General features: G+C 42.5%; 1 protein-coding gene across 8 annotated transcripts in view; it reads right to left on the reverse strand.

The window, feature by feature from the left end:
- The window catches only part of DYNC2H1 (dynein cytoplasmic 2 heavy chain 1), a 347,141-nt gene that overhangs the window by 327,964 nt on the left and 1,446 nt on the right, over positions 1-17,731 (reverse strand). For 5 of the 8 annotated variants that reach the window (XM_053900572.1, XM_053900569.1, XM_053900568.1 and 2 more), the window contains exons 2-12: positions 11,567-11,737; positions 11,008-11,143; positions 9,071-9,189; positions 7,956-8,106; positions 6,726-6,958; positions 5,035-5,169; positions 4,822-4,935; positions 4,606-4,717; positions 3,937-4,061; positions 2,393-2,568; positions 44-239 (exon numbers count right to left, since the gene is read on the reverse strand). In XM_053900572.1, coding sequence (XP_053756547.1) covers positions 44-239; positions 2,393-2,568; positions 3,937-4,061; positions 4,606-4,717; positions 4,822-4,935; positions 5,035-5,169; positions 6,726-6,958; positions 7,956-8,106; positions 9,071-9,189; positions 11,008-11,143; positions 11,567-11,737 — 1,668 coding nt within the window. The remainder of the gene's footprint in view (positions 1-43; positions 240-2,392; positions 2,569-3,936; positions 4,062-4,605; positions 4,718-4,821; positions 4,936-5,034; positions 5,170-6,725; positions 6,959-7,955; positions 8,107-9,070; positions 9,190-11,007; positions 11,144-11,566; positions 11,738-17,731) is intronic. The other 3 variants (XM_053900571.1, XM_053900570.1, XM_053900566.1) reach the window with 1 other exon arrangement.

Raw genomic sequence — 17,731 nt, forward strand, 5'->3', positions numbered from 1 at the left:
ATGAACTCAGAACAGTCATATATTCAAAAATGTAATGCCATACTTGTTTAAGAATAATTGCTTGCTTGCAGAATTTCTGTGCAATGTTTGCAACTTGCTGTATTTTGGCAGGAATAACAAAGCCAAGAGCAGAAAGCTGACGAACTTCTCTCAGGAGAATCACCAACCGATCTGAATAATGCACCTTTAATGATCCATCACTAGGATCCAATTCCATAATTCGACTATTAGCCTCGATGCTACAAAATAAAATAACTTCTTAAGTTTCACATTCTCACTCTTGACATAAAAAACACAATAGTTTTTATACCTCTTCTATAAATATAAAATTAACTCAAAATAAAAAAAAAAATTTTAATCATAGTTTCCAAGTAATCTTTTTTTCTACATGGTATCTCACAATTCAGATCTTGGTAATAAACTGCAATACCCAAACTACACCATCACATTAATATTTCACTCAAGCAGTTTTTTGAAGTCAGAAAAATCAGTTGCTTAGCCTCCAGCTAAGACTCAAAACTCACATCATATTCACCATAAACAGAAAAGGTTTGGGGGAACCTGGGGGGTTCAGTCAGTTAAGCAACCGACTTCGGCTCAGGTCATAATCTCACCATTCGTGAGTTTGAGCCCCATATCGGGCTCTGTTCTGACAGTCCAGAGCATGGAGCCTACTTCAGATTCTGTGGCTCCCTCTCTCTCTGCCCCTCCCCTGCTTGTGCTCTCTGTTTCTCTTTCAAAAATAAACACTAAAAAAATGTAAAAATTTAAAAAAAGAGAAAAGGTGGTGATTCATCTTCTAAAGGGTACCTTAGATTTTTTTTTTTTTTTTTTGAGTCAGCCTACTTGGCCCTTTAATACTTTCATTAAAGCATCAATGATAGGGGCGCCTGGGTGGCTCAGTCGGTTGAGAGTCCAGCTTCGGCTCAGGTCATGATCTTGTGGTCTGTGAGTTCGAGCCCCACATGGGGCTCTGTGCTGACAGCTCAGAGCCTGGAGCCTGCTTCAGATTCTGTGTCCCTCTCTCTCTACCCCTCCCCCACTGATGCTCTGTCTCTGTCTCAGAAATAAACAAACATTAAAAAATTTTTAAAAAAAAAGGATCAGTGACAAAGAACATAAAAATGGTAGGAGTAGAGATACTCAAATGTTTCATTCCTCGGATCTTTGTTTCTCTACCTAAGGACTGGCCTTTGTGTTTCTTTCAAGGCTACAGCAGCTACTTTTAAATCAGGTCATTCAAGTCAGCGTGGACTGTGACAACACTGAGCTAAAGTGATCAACAAGTATTTTATTCTCATGACCTCTCTTTCAGGATCAGGTTTATATAATGCTTATTCCTTCGAATCACTTTTATCATTTAGAAAACATGTAGGTCTTAAAACGCAAGCTACTGAAAAGCAAAGAACAAATCTATCCCACCCACGTAACAACACATATAATAAAGATAGGGAAAATACACAGAATTTCATATTATGAACAAAATTAACTTTTGAAAAGTAACAAGTTTCTAAAAACTAAAACATGACTAGTTTCTAAAAATATAATAATACACTAAGAAAAGTTTACCTGAACAAAGAAACAATGGTTTTTCCAGACTATACTTTTTTTTTTAAACAGGACATTTTTTCTTTTTATTTTATTTTAATGTTTTTATTTATTTTTGAGACAAAGAGAGACAAAGCATGAGCAGGGGAGAGGCAGAGAGAGAAGGAGACACAGAATCTGAAGCAGGCTTCAGGCTGAGCTGTCAGCATAGAGCCCGACACGGGACTCGAACCCACAGACTGTGAGATCATGACCTGAGCTGAAGTCGGATGCTTTATAAACTGAGCCACCCAGGCGCCCCTAGACCATCCATTTTAAACAGCCATTAGAATAATTAGGTTAACCAACTAAATTAGGTTCAATCTAGCTCAATAAATGTTGACCAAACCCTTATCCTATGGTAGGCGCCATAAGAGTATTTCATAAAGAAATACTCTCTACCTCAAAGAGTTTGAAATTATGAAATTTTACAATTGATAATGGTGTGTTTGTGTGTGTGCCCATGTAAATAATCTTCACGTAAAAAAGGTAGAAAAACATATATGAATATCGATAGCAAAGAACCATGGGAAAGGACAGCCTCATTCCAAAATCAGAATCTGTAGGTCTGAGAAACAGACCCAAGAAGCAAGGCGGGTGGCCAACTAACTCAATCTCCCAAGTCCCCAACTGTCAGGACTTAAAAGCTGAAAATCAAAAACTAACACAAATTTTTTTAAGGAGCAGCAGCAAGTTTGGGGAAAGGAGAGAAGAGAGATCATTAATTCCATCCTGTCACTTAGATTACTCACATAAGAAACAAGATCCTTGTGTAGATTTCACTGTTTAGTGTAGTTACACTTACCACAAGCCGGATCTGGAATCAGACAAACCGGACTGAATGTCCCTGGACCAATCATCAAATTGTTCTTGTTCATACAGTTTAAACTGGTCTAACAGATCTTCGGCAGCTCGATGGAAAGATCGAAATCCTGACAAGTCAGATAAAAGAGCCTCTGCAATCTTGAGAGTATCATCCACCTTAAAAAGCCAAATTACATGAATATTACAAGAATGTATTAATACTTATTATAAGATTAGCACAAAAGGAACCACATTCTCTAATCTGTGATTCAGAAATTATTTTCCCATTCAACTATACACAGTAAAATAGAAAACTTGCCAAGGAATGTAAGAAAATCAACCCCTACTCTGCTCCGCTTTAGACAACCTCAGAATAACAAAACACAGATGATAATGCCAACTGGGTATAACCTGAAGGGTAAGGTAAGGGAAATTCAAGGCAAACTTCCAAGAATTCAGCAATGTCCCTAAACAAAGGAAGCAATAATGTGCTAAGTGCTCTCACAAACAGCTCAAACAATAACTGCCAGTCGGAATAGCAATTAAAAGAAAGAAATGCCTTTCTTCCACAACTGTACAAAGAACCTTATAGCAATTTGGAAAGCTGACTGACAAAATTGGGCAGAATATTCCAGAAAATAAAACATCAAAAATACAAACTTCAATAGGCAGAACTCTCAAATATACTAGCCTTTATAATATTCTATGTCTTCTGGCTCTTAGTCACAGACTATAACCAGGTAATGTTCATTTTATGAGTCAAGTGCCATACCATGTACATTAAATAGTGAGTACGTGAGAATCTGAGATCAATTTTAGTAATACTAAAACATTAACATAATAGCCGTTAAACCCAGAAACTGCTGACACTACCTCACGCAAAGTCATAATTACCTTCACATTTCCTTTAACTCCCTCCAACCTAGAATGATTTACTCACAGAAATACACTTTCAGAGAGACCTCACAACGACCAACATTCTACTATGATAATCTCGAAGGATTAAAACAATCCTTTGAAAATAAGTAAAAGAGGGGCGCCTGGGTGGCGCAGTCGGTTAAGCGTCCGACTTCAGCCAGGTCACGATCTCGCGGTCCGTGAGTTCGAGCCCCGCGTCAGGCTCTGGGCTGATGGCTCGGAGCCTGGAGCCTGTTTCCGATTCTGTGTCTCCCTCTCTCTCTGCCCCTCCCCCGTTCATGCTCTGTCTCTCTCTGTCCCAAAAATAAATAAAATAACGTTGAAAAAAAAAAAAAAAGAAAATAAGTAAAAGATGGTTTCCTCTTGAATATTTCTAAGAAGGCACTTTACCTGTAACAACGGCACCTGGGTAATAAGTGACTTGATAATTATCCCTACATAAAAATGAGTAGACCATTACAGCCACGTCTGTACCCTTTTTCGGAAATCTGCACAAGAAAATTAGATGGATACGCCAAAGAAAACAGAGAATGTTTTTAATGTTTTCACTCCAGTTCTAGAGTGCCTTCTACATTACTTTGGCACATTTTACAACTAGTATCCTTCAACATCTATCAAAACTAATACCTTCAGTTCCAACTGGCGAACCCAAACTATATTATTAACAACTTCCGACAGGTTTTTGCCAGCAAGTGGTCCAGACGCCTCACCAGGAACTCCTCGGCATCGATTCTCAAAGTCTAATCGAAAATCTGTAACATTTAAGTCAAATAAATGATTACACACATTCGGCAAGTACTTCCTAAATGCTTTCCATGCACCAAGTAGTACATTAAAGGTAACGAACAGAAAAATAGTAAGACTTGGTCCTTTGCCCTCAGGAACCTTACCATGCATCCAATGAGACAGAGAAAGAAAATAACTAATTTTTAAAATCTGTAATTTGGGGCACCTGGATGGCGCAGGTGGTTGAGTGTCCGAATTCGGCCCAGGTCATGCTTTCGTGGTTCGTGAGTTCAAGCTCCACGTGGGGCTGACAGCTGTGCTGACAACTTGGAGCCTGCCTCAGACCCTCTGTCTCCCTCTCTCTCTGCTCCTCCCCAACTCGCACTCTCTCAAAAATAAACATTTAAAAGAATAAATAATAAAAATCTGTAATTTGTAACAAAAATAGTAAATTAATCTTCCACCTATATTGTTATAAGATACACTCTTAATCCTAAATAGTATACAAGAAAAAGTAACCTACAAAAATATTTTCTTAGGTAAACGCTATAATCTCTGATAAACTTTTACCTTTTATTGAGTCCACAAGTCTTGCCAGTAAAGTTTCTCTTTCTAACATCAATTCTTTACTTATAGTTGGACGCTTCACCAGCTCTTTGTATTTCAGAAACGCTTGAAGAAGCTAACATAAAATAAAAACAGTATATATTCATCCTAAATTGATCAACTTAGTAAATATATAAATATCTCCTAAAACAGCTTAAGGGAAATATTTCAGCATTTTACCTGCTGTGGGCTGTCCTGAATTTCTGAAATATAAATTTTCAATTTTCCTGCTATTTTCTGTTCCGCAGGTGCAATAATTTTTTCATACTGAGACACTGCAGCTTTCCATAAAGGCTAAACAAATTAACAACATTATTAGACTTTTAGTATATAAATGTCTGCCTTGAGAAGGACGACACAAACAGGAAATTGACAGACAAAACAGGATTCAACCTCAGTATATGGATTATAATGCACAGGATTCAGGCCGGTAAAGGGTTCAAATACTCGAGTCAGGCATATCGTTTTCTCTTCACTGGCAGGTAAAAAATAAAGAAGCTTCTCATGAATTGTTCTAACAGCCAAGACCTAAAACATAAAATATCAAAACAACAAATTTATTTAAATCAATCTGAAGTCTAAATATACTGAGCCAGAATTTATTTAAACTAGGTTCACTGAAATGAGCGATAAGACTAATCTTGAGAACTACGACTCATCAGTAATCAAAGTGGCGCTCGAAGATCTATCATTACGCTACTGTCCATGTGCTCAAACCTCATGAAAACATCAAATCTAAATGTTTTTAAACATGTTTAAAGTTCATTTAAGCAACGTTTTAGAGACCTCAACACATGTAAAAACTTCTAATTTTCATTATTCCGCATTAAGTTCCATTCTGCTAATGAAATAATATGTTAACAACCCTGTTATGTGTAGTTTACAATAGTAGAAAACAAATTGTTGTATTTTGTATCTAAAACATCCCCCATCAGGGGCGCCCGGCTGGTTCAGTTGGCAGCGCACACAACCAACTGTTGATCTCAGGGTTGTTGAGATCAAGCCCCAGGCTGGCCATGGAGCCTACTTTAAAAAAAAAAAATTGTCTATAGTTTAAATGAATAAAAGGTGTGGTATTTTAATTTAAAAAATAACGAATAAATAAAATGTCCGGCACCAATTAAAAAATTAAGTAAAAACATTACAACCTTTCATCGAAGTTCAAAATATGACTACAAACTACTGATTCAGTTTCCTCTTGCTAAGAACAAAAATACCAATATAACACCCATCTACTGGGAAGGCCTGAAAGCACCAGCCATTCCCTAACCAGACAACTGTTACTAGATACCATTTTTCAGTAAAAAGCAGCGGGAGAAATGACTAATTCCAGAAACGAGGCACAAGACTTTCCAAGATGGGCGGGCATACTTGGGGGCCGAAAGTAAGGGAGTCGTCAAGGAGACAACTGGGTTCCTGTCAAAATGACCTAAGAGCCAACGTAAGTGGGCACTCACTGCACAAAGCTCAGGCAATCTGAGGACAATAACAGCTCTAATAGACTGAAACTCAAACTGTAAGAACGTGCAGCTTCCAACAACACTAGCATTTCATTAGTTGTGTATGGAACTTACCATGATACTGGCTTATTATTCATTGTTCTACACAGTGACAGGGGCTTCTGGGTGGCTCAGCTGGCTCGGCAGCTGACTCTGGATTCTGGCTCAGGTCACCATCCCAGGGCATGGGATGGAGCCCCATGTGAGGCTCTGCACTGAGAGCACAGAGCCTGCTTGGGACTCTCCCTCTCTCTCTCTCTCTCTCTCTCTCTCTCTCTCTCTTTTCCCCCCCTCTCTGTCCCTCCCCTGCTCACATTGTCTGTCAAAAGAATAAAAAAGAAAAAAAGAAAAAGAAGGAAGAAAGAAAGCAGATGGAAACCAGCACTTAGGTGGTCCCACTGGGCACCGGGCACTGGATCACATGACCGCCACAAATTACCTCACACGAGCTTTAATTCTTATTCTCTCCCAAAAGAATAAATGATTTCTCTCAGATGTGTAATGCTTATTAATGATAAATACATGCCCAAACAAGTGAGGACTACCTGACACTTAACGTCAGAGATCCAGAGAAACGAACGATACCTCTTCCAGGCGCTTGCCCAGTCTGTCGAGTGTTTCAGGGAAGTATTTCTCACTTTTCCACGGATGAGGAACATAGCGCTGCCACACCTGACCCGTGAGGTGGTTACAGGCGATCACCCACTGTTCACAAATGGACACACCCGCTCTGAGGTGGTCTTTCACAAGATAGTAAGGATCTTCCCACAGATTCAAAGTTCCCAACTTCTTCTGAACAAATCTTCCAAATGAACCACCTAATAAAAGAGAAAGCAAATTTTTTTAATTTTTTTAATGTTTTAATTTATTTTTGAGAGAGACAGACAGAGAAAAAGAGGGGGAGGGGCAGAGAGAGAGGGAGACACAAAATCAGAAGCAGGCTCCAGGCTCTGAGCTGTCAGCACAGAGCCCTACACAGGCCTCAAACTCACGAGCTGTGAGATCATAATCTGAGCCAAAGTCGGACGCTTAACCGACTGAGCCACTCAAGTGCCCCAAGAAAGAAAATTTTTAATGGAAATGTCTTTTTAACAAATAATTACAGAACACATGCTTATGACAAAATTTAAAATAATACAAATTAGCAAACTAAGGATCTATGAAATACCACATCCACATCCTTAGATTATCAAAAACAAATACCTTTCAAGACACACATGCACACACACGTTTGTTTTTATTTTCGCATCTTTCAATATACCATGTGCACCTTTCAAGCGCAGAAATACATATTATTTTTTCAAAAGGTTGCAGGGCCTACTGTGTGGATGTAGCATTATACAACCAATTCTCGAATGCTATTTGTTTCTACTCCTACAATGTTTCTGTACTCCTACAAATGATGCCACAGTACACGTCCCTGCCCATATACCTCGATGTGCTTGTGTAATATTTCCTGAGGATAAGAATGCCAATGGTATTGTCTAGGTCAAAAAGCATATGCACTTTGAATACTGACAAACCAATACCCTTTAAGACTTTGGAGATCATTACAAAATAAAGCTTAAATTAATACACGCGTAGGGACTACAAATCTATGTAAATTTACTTGTATTCATGGTCAAAGAATTTGACACATATTATTTAAATTAACCAACTATATACAAATTTCCATTTAAATAATCCTATATGATGCTCTAAAAGTTACCCTAAGCAACAATTATTACATTAAGGAGCACTTTCAGTAAGAACTTGAAAGAAAAACTAGAATATAATAAGGCAGGCTTCCAAAGTTCCACAAGTTTACTTCTTTACCAGTACCTATGACATCTAAGAGATGTAACATCCGTGACTCAGGAAAGTGATCATGCTCTGTTTGTCTCCACACATCATCTACAACATCCCGGGTGGTCTCCACCAAGTCAACCACTTCCAGTAAGGATAGACTGTCCAAATTATAGAACTCCTAAAACCAAAAGGCATTCATTTTTAAACGTAATGGTAACTGTACCTTAGGCAATACAGTCAACATGTTCCCAGACTTTTCAACTGCTACAATTCTAAGACCTGTCACATCACTTTCCCCTCCTTTTCCTACCAGGTCGATGGGTTACTTCTTGATGCAAATACCCTACAAGTTCCCTCGCAAACATAAATGTCATGACAGCCAGGAGAAAAAATGAGAATGACAAAAAGTCGATTCATTTACTTTTGCTCTTGCCCTAATTTTAAGTTTGGATTCATTTCTCCTAGTCATTCAAAGGACGTGGCCTTAATGACTTACGGACATGACCCACTGTAGTTCACACGTGTCGTCATTCGGTCACTGTGCTGCACGTTACCAGTAATACAATTAGAGTTCAAGATTTCTTATTTTATATTCCATCATTATCACAAAAAGAGCTTAAAACCATTTCAAACACTTCACTAAAATGGTATTATTGAAACAATCTTGGGAATAAAGAGAAAATTACTAGGCATTTATTTTGAAAAGAATCTTCACTTATTCAACCTCTGAATATTTCAAAGAATAATCAATCGAGTATAAAACTAAGGCTTTTCATACTTCAAATTACTTCAAAACGCTAATTTGAATAAAGCGAACATTCTTTCAAAAGGACCACTGCCTCCACGTAGATTAACGTCTGCTAGTATTTCAGGCTTTGCGTTTCCTATCTACCTGCAGAAAAGTAATGACGTTTTTGAGAAAAATATGTACTAAAGATTAGAATCTACCTTTCGTACAAGTTTTCGTTTCTAAGTTGTACCCACATTACATGCACACCTTCAGAAAACCCTGCTACACATGAAGGATGTACTTCGTTCATAACCATCAAGTAACAGCTGTAAAACAGAGGGAACTCTGATGCAGCTGGGCCCTAAGCACCTCCATCTGAAGCCTGGCATGTGACCATGTAGGAACCACATACTCTTGCGATGGTTTCAAACAGCTCCTTAAAATAGCCGGCTCTCTCTCTGCTAATCTGTTTACTTCCACGATGAGCTTCTTCCACCCAGAACTGGAACTCATCACTTGGTGTAAGAATACCTGAAAAGGTATAAAGGGAAAAAAAGAAATACCCATTGAGAATGAAAAGCCAGAAAATTATCTGGTTCATTTGCTGATTATGCATCTGTCCTGTACTCTCAAAGATGTACATAAAGTTTTACGATTTCTATCAACAGACAGTTCTTACCTAAATGCACTAACAACAATTAACGGCATCAAATTTATGCTTTGCAGGTTTGGTGCTCAGTATGTTTCCCGTATGTGTTCGTCAACCATCCACATGCAGGCTGTCGGTCTGCATCTAATACTAGCAAACTTGCTTCTGCAGCACACGGCTTTCCGAAGCCTTTGTAGCAACTGCTACAATTCTAAAACCTGTCATATCACTTTCGCCTCCTTTTCCTACCAGGTGACGGGTTACTTCTTGATGCAAATACCCTACAAGTTCCCTCGCAAACATAAATGTCGTGACAGCCAGGAGAAAAAATGAGAATGACAAAAAGTCGATTCATTTACTTTTGCTCTTGCCCTAATTTTAAGTTTGGATTCATTTCTTCTAGTTACTCAAAGGAAGTGGCCTTAATTACTTACAGACATGACCCACTGTAGTTCACATGTGTCACCATTCGGTCACTGTGCATACCGTGCATCTCAGTGAACACCATCCAAATTAGAAATGATTACAATTTAATCAATAAACACTTGTAATTTAATGTCAAAATATAAATAAATAAAAATAATCTTACTTTTCAATTTGCTTTTATATTTCCCAAAGAACTGGACAATTTCTAGTTGCTTAATCACACACTGCAAATATGTGCACTATTCTAGGCCTATAGGATTCAAAAAGTATCTGATTTACTGCTCAAGCAGAGTGTAAAACTGTATCCAGTACTGTAGAATAGGATTTGTGTATGTCATGCATTTCATGTGAACTGTTCATATAAATGATATCATCTACAAGTACAATAAAATTATAACTAGCTTCAGATAAAATACATTTTTAAAATTAAAATCAAGTATCTTTGCCAAGTAGACCATTAGGGGTCGCTCCTATGTATTCACGGATGCCGGATTTATGAACTCATCCATTTCCTAACATTTACCTGTAATCTGAAATCAATGCCTGCGGTGTTTTCGTGACCGCTCACAGACATGTGCAGAGCAACAAACAGTTCCAGTCACCCCACGCATACGTTCCCAGCTGAGGCTCTACAAAGCCACGCTGCCTGTTTCAGATCTCCTGCTGTAAACAATTCTCCTCTTTGCAACCTATCCAGCTGCATGTTTTTCTCATCTGGGGGGCTTTTTATTGGTGAGTGCTCTGTTTAAGATGGCCCCCGAGCACAGGACCGAAGTACAGCCTAGTGTTACCAAGGCCAAGAACACTGCGATGTGCCTTCCTGAGAAAATGCTTGTGTTAGAGAAGCTTCACTCAGGCACGAGTTACAGGGCTGTTGGCAGTGAGCTCTAGGGTAATCACCCATCTATATTAACAACAGTGTCTTTAAGCAGAAACACACGTAAACTATGGTTCTATGTTGAGTAGAAAATGTTATGACCAGAGGCTCACAGGAACCTAACCTTGTTTTCGCCCGAGGAGCTCTATTCAGTCGTTACCGATGCAGTGTTCACAGTGACTTTACAGAACGTAACTGCCACACATTGTGAGAAGCAACTGCATTTTCTCTCGCCATGACTTGCACATTGTTAAAGATTACACTTTCCTCTTCTCAAAATCCTTGTAAATCTACTCATTTAAAGGAAGCTCAGGCTCAGAAAAGTCTGTGAAAAAATAATTAATTTACTAGCATGCTAGTAAGAAAGCTATTTTGACCTTAAGTTATGGTTCTCTACCTCGTGTGTCATCTTCCTTAAATTTCAATTTTGATAAGTTAGTGTCTGATCTTCGTAGAACTACGCCCAATCCAGCTTCTAGTTCACTCAAAAGATTCTGAAGTTTGGGATCAAGGTCTCTGCTCCATTCCTGATCCTAAATAAAAACAGACAAGAGCAAACATTGACCACAAGTACCCCAATCAAACTGGCCCCCTTAAAATACTGTTGAGAGAAATAAGTCCAAATACACCATGCCACTCAAAGCCTGACTACCTCCATCACCTAAGGGAGAAAAAAAAGTCCTTTCAACAGTTAAAACTTTGTAATTTCCTGTATAGCAACATAAGAGCTGTGTGGACTGCATTCATACCTTTCTCCCATTCTTCTATTTGTCAACGAAGCTGACTTTAAAGTTTTTTTTTCAATTTTTATGAGACGTTTTCAAAAACCAAAATACTAATGATATTAATAAAATAATATTTTTCTCTGTGTTTATAGAGACATTAATGCAAACCCCTATGTTAAAAACAAAAAACAAAAAACAAAAATGACCGTACAGCTACTTTATTTTACTTACCTTTAACAACATTGGTGCAAATACTTGCCGCACGGCTTGATAGAGAGAATTTATAGGTGATTCTAACATAGATGAAACAAGAATGTTACTATGTAGATTCTGATCAGTAATTACTTCAGGTCGCAGCTTGAAAAACACCAGCACTTTATCTTTTGTGTCAGCAAAATCAATCTAGGTGATAAACAAATGATTCTTAAAGTTACCTTCATAAAAGTTAATATTTGAAACAAACTTTTCCCTAAAACGTTTCCCCTTGGGGGAAAAATAATTAAAATAATTACAGCATGTTACAACCCATCTATCCCTGCTCCTTAAGAGTATCTGGGTTTTTAAATGTATCCCCACTTCCATGTGACTGTATCATAAGGCTACAGTGACAAGTGGTTCATAAACACAAATCACTACACAAATATCGTGGACATGCACTGCCAACTACTCCACTCCAACCAGACTCGGTACTAACAAAGTTGCATGCCCCAGCTACAAACTGATGAGTAGTCATCTCCACTCTATTCCAAAAAGTCTATACAAACGATGTTAATTATACCCTTACCTGAAACTAGCATTTTAAAAGGTGTTTTTTAACTCAATTCAAAGCTACCAAAAGGAACTTAAGTTGTCTATCTCCTAGATTATCTTCATCTGAATCAAAATTTTTCCTTAAAGTACTTGAGCATCTAACTTTTTATTAATGTTGTATAACTAGATTATTTAAAGTTGGAACTCAATGAGCTAAATTGGAATTCACGAAAACAACCATGTTTAAAGTTGGTCAGTTCATAGTAATTAGTTCATTAGCTGCAAAGTCTATCACCCAAAAGAAGTTTTTGCATTACATACATATTTCACACCTTTTCTCACTTCTTTTTCCAGGAAGAGAAGTATATGCATTTAAAAGCTTTCAAACAAGTTCATTGCTGTGCATGAAAACGCCTTCTAGATGAGATTTCATGAAACTTTTATCCTGGTCTTTATATTTTTATGCACTAAGAGGAAACCGGCATTTATTTGGTGTTGCTGCATTTCTCAAACTCCCATCTGCACACATTAAAATTCTATTGCCAGGGGCGCCTGGGTGGCTCAGTCGGCTGAGCGTCCAACTTTGGCTCGGGTAGTGATTTCACGGTTCATGAGCCTGAGCCCCACGATGGGCTCTGTGCTGACAGCTCAGGGCCTGGAGCCTGCTTCAGATTCTGCGTCTCCCTCTCTCTGCCCCTCCCCTGCTCGCTCACTCTCTCTCTCAAAAATAAACAAACATTAAATTTAAAAAAAAAAAATTCTATTGCTAGCATGATCATTCCAATAACAAGCAGGTGAGAATAACAAGCTGCAGATACGTAGATTTGAAAACTTCACTCCTGAGCATTAAGTGCTCCATTCCCTTGTACTTTCTCCCCCCACTTATCTGAAGAAAGAAAACGCAGAAAATACACACTGTATCATCATACTTTGAAAACAGTAACCATAGTCACTGGCCAAGGCTCCCAGGCATCAGCCAGGATGAGGAGTTTCGTCCTAAACAAAGTCAGAGCTAAAGCAAAGGATCAGTTGACCACAGCTGCTCGTCATTCCCTGAAAACAGGGAAACAAAATCACTACTCCTAGCTGCCTCTCCCGCTAGTTTCCCTATCAGTGGCAACTGCTATTCCCCCTTAACTGACTAAATTTTGATAGCTGTTAATTCAAATTACAAAGCTGTTCTTCTTTGAGCTTGCAAAATAACTTCTCACCTACTGGGACCCATCAGGCATCGGCCTGCCACAACCCACTGCCTGTTTTTGCACAGCCCACAAGGTAAAATAGGTTTAAAAAAAAAAAAAATCAAAAGAATAAAGGCATCTCATGACCCTTAAAAATTATATGAAATTCACTTATCAGTGTCTGTAAATAAACAGTTTACTAGAACAGTTTTATTTTCCTGTGAACACAGTTTTATTAGAACACGGTCTTACTGCTTCATGTACGCGTTGTCTGCTTTGACACAAGGGCAGAGCTGTAGTCTCAACAGAGACACTACGGCGGGCAGAGCCTACACTAGGGATTGTCTGGCACATCACAGAAAATGTTTGCCAACTTCTAGCCTACAGGATAAAGCACATCACATTGGTGTCTGGTTTAAGACGACCAGTGGAACTCGAGCTCAGTCTAAATGGTGTCCAAGGTTGTCGGGGATCACCCCATGCCATCGCCTGCCACACTCCCCAACCATGACACTGCTGCAGTCACTTGATTCTTTTGCCGGGTCCTTGAAACCACGGAGAGACGCAGCTCAGGGCCTCAGGACTCTTCATTTCTTCTGCTGAGAACACTCTTCCTCTAAACCTTATGTCTGCCCACAACTCATTCAAGTAACTCACTTCTAAGTTTACCAATTCAGACAGGTAGTCCCTCCGCCTCTCTTTTCATGCAGTTCCAGGCTCCACCCCCATCACTAGAACGTTCTTCTATTTTTATCCAAACAGCACTTATCACGGGGTGCTTAGGCGCTCAGTCAGTCAAACATGTGACTTCGCCTCAGGTCATGATCCCACGGTGTTTGGGCTCGAGCCCCACATTGGGCTCTGTGCTGACAGCTCTCGAAGGCCTGCTTCAAATTCTGTGTATCCCACTCTCGCTTGCTTGCTCTCTCTCTCTCTCAAAAGTAAATAAAACATTTAAAAATTTAAAAAGCAAACAAACAAACAGCACTTGGGGCGTCTGGGTCATGATCAGGTCATGATCTCACTGTTCCTGAGTTCGAGCCCCACACCCGGCTCTGCGCCGACAGCTCGGAGCCTGGAGGGGCTGCTTTGGATTCTGTGTCTCCCTCTCTCTCTGTCCTCCCCCACTTACGCTCTTTCTCTCTCAAAAATAAACAAACATTAAAAGAAAAAAATTTTTTTTAAAAAAAGCACTTATCAATGCCCAAGATTATGTTACACATCTGCATGCATGTCTGTAGCCTATTTTGTCCACTCGAATGTTACTCTGTGCAAATTCTGATGTGTTCACGGCTTTACTGCAAGCACCCAGGACAGTGCCAAACCCGAGTAAGTACTCAGTAAACATCTGGGAACTTCTTAAGTCACGCTGACTCTCAGACATCTAGGGTACAACTTAAGACATAACAAAACAGTGCCTGGGTGGCTCACTCGGTCGAGCATCCGACTTTGGCTCAGGTCATGATCTCGCCGTGCCCGGGCCCCACATGGGATGTTCTCTCCCTCTGCCCTTTGCTCACTCACACCGTCTCTCTCAAATAAATAAATAAGTAACAAAACATTTTCCAAGGTGACTAACGGTCTGTCGTGCGGTACAGGACTCCACATAAACACGTTGTTGGGCTCTAGCGGCAACGGCATTATACAGAGTTGCAGCCTCAATGTTCGATACCCAACCCAAGATCCATCTGTGCCCATTTGCGCCCATCCACGCCCTCCCCGTTTTCCCAGGCCTGTATTTACACTTTGAGTGGCATTTACCACACTGTGCCCTGACTCATTGTTTGTAGAGGAGTGTGTGTCCTCTCGGGCCACCGGAGGGCGGAAGCAGAGAATCCTCTTCTGAAATCCACTGCCAATTAGAGAAGCGGGGTAGCTCACACCCGGGAGTCATATTTCCCATAAAATAGAAATAAAAATAATCCCTGTCTCACAGTGTTGCTGAGAATATCATACGAGCCCCTGGGCACAAGTGCTTCCACCAGTGCCCGATCGGGTGTCAAGAGAAAAGCAGCGGCAATCTATGAGCAGGCATCCTTCTCGCGTCTTCATACCACACACGCGCGGAGCCAAGAGCTTGCCTGTATTCAGTTCGAAATAAAACTCTACTCAAGAGAATCAAACTAAGCCCAGGACTAAAGAATCCTAGCGAAGGGAGTGGAGGACTCCATCGTGCAAACAACTGCACTGCACGCTTACATCTGTTCAACCTAGTGATTCGGGCCAGCAGGACAGGAAGAGGTCCTAAAATAGGCGCTGCGGGGTGGAGGGGGAGGGGCACTAAGGCGGGACCTGCTGGGGTGAGCACTGGGTGTCCCGTGCAGGTGATGAAGCACTGAATTCGACACCTGAAACCAGTATTGTTCTGGATGTTAACTCAAATGTGTTTTAAAAAACACAGAATTCAGCAACGAAAAAAATAAAAATCAAATCAAACACGACTTTCGTCCATCTACTGAGACCCTGTAATGTGGGAGGCCTTTCTTTCCTGCCCGTGAGGCTACAGTTTACTTACTTAAGTCCTGATCGCCGAAGGAACCATTTCTTAAGCAATCCTGCCAGTGAAGGCAGTGCAGGAAGTCCATCAAAATATCTCAAACCACGATTCAAAAATAATAATAATAATAATAATAATAATAATAATTTAAACTTTGTATTATATCTTTTCCTAAAAGATTCAAATTCCTAACCAAACTTTCCCTCCTATATAGGCTCAGCACATATCCCAAAAAAAGATACCCTAGAATTTGCCTCAAAGAACTTCAAGAGGCAGAAAAAAAAAGTTTGATAAATAAGGTTGATGTTTTTAGTTGTAACATACCTACAGTCTTTAAAAGAATCCAGAAAAGCACAAAGGTGCTCTGCTCAGGTGCACAGGTGTGGGCAAGGGTAGGGCTGGGGGGGGGGGGGGGGACAGCCTGGCTCCCTAAGAGGGTGGAGGGACTGAGGTGGAGGCAGAGGGGGTCCTGAAGGTCAACACCAGGTTGGGGGTGGGGGAAGGGGAACAACCAGGCTCTGAGGATGGAGGGGAACAGCCCAGGCTGCAGAGGGGCAGAGGAGGAGGGGAAGGGCTGGAGAGAATGAGGGGTTGGGGATGAGGGAGACAGAAGGGCTGGGGGGAGTGATGAGAGGGACAGCAGGGCTGGGGGGGGGGGGGGGTGAGGGAGACAGCAGGGCTGGGGGGAATGACGGAGGCAGCAGGGCTGGGGGGATGAGAGAGACAGCAGGGGCTAGGGGGATGAAGAGACAGCAGGGCTGGGGGATGAGAGAGACAGCAGGGCTGGGGGGATGAGGGAGACAGCAGGGCTGGGGGGGTGAGGGAGACAGCAGGGCTGGGGGGGTGAGGGAGACAGCGGGGCTGGGGGGTGAGGAGACAGCGGGGCTGGGGGGATGAGGGAGACAGCGGGGGGGGGGGGGTGGTGAGGGAGACAGCGGGGGGGGGGGGGGTGGTGAGGGAGACAGCAGGGCTGGGGGAATGAGGGAGGCAGCAGGGGCTGGGGGCAGTGATGCGAGGGACAGCCGGGCTGGGGGGATGAGAGAGACAGCAGGGCTAGGGGGGATGAGAGAGACAGCAGGGCTGGGGGGATGAGAGAGACAGCAGGGCTGGGGGATGAGGGAGACAGCAGGGCTGGGGGGATGAGAGAGACAGCAGGGCTGGGGGGATGAGGGAGACAGCAGGGCTGGGGGGGGTGAGGGAGACAGCAGGGCTGGGGGGGGGTGAGGGAGACAGCAGGGCTGGGGGGGGTGAGGGAGCCAGCAGGGCTGGGGGGGGTGAGGGAGCCAGCAGGGCTGGGGGGGGTGAGGGAGCCAGCAGGGCTGGGGGGATGAGGGAGCCAGCAGGGCTGGGGGGGTGAGGGAGACAGCAGGGCTGGGGGGGTGAGGGAGACAGCAGGGCTGGGGGGGATGAGGGAGACAGCAGGGCTGGGGGGATGAGGGAGGCAGCAGGGCTGGGGGGGGGGGGGATGAGGGAGGGCAGCAGGGCTGGGGGGGGTGGTGAAGGAGAGAGCAGGGCTGGGGGGATGAGGGAGACAGCAGGGCTGGGGGGGGGTGAGGGAGACAGCAGGGCTGGGGGGATGAGAGAGCCAGCAGGGCTGGGGGGGTGAGGGAGACAGCAGGGCTGGGGGGGGTGAGGGAGACAGCAGGGCTGGGGGGATGAGGGAGACAGCAGGGCTGGGGGGGATGAGGGAGGCAGCAGGGCTGGGGGGGGTGGTGAAGGAGAGAGCAGGGCTGGGGGGATGAGGGAGACAGCAGGGCTGGGGGGGGTGAGGGAGACAGCAGGGCTGGGGGGATGAGAGAGCCAGCAGGGCTGGGGGGGTGAGGGAGACAGCAGGGCTGGGGGGATGAGGGAGACAGCAGGGCTGGGGGGGATGAGGGAGGCAGCAGGGCTGGGGGGGATGAGGGAGGCAGCAGGGCTGGGGGGGTGAGGGAGACAGCAGGGCTGGGGGGGATCAGGTAGGCAGCAGGG

This window comes from Panthera pardus, unplaced genomic scaffold (assembly GCF_024362965.1).
Source record: "Panthera pardus isolate Hobbes unplaced genomic scaffold, ASM2436296v1 HiC_scaffold_12, whole genome shotgun sequence".
Classification (NCBI taxonomy): Eukaryota; Metazoa; Chordata; class Mammalia; order Carnivora; family Felidae; genus Panthera; species Panthera pardus.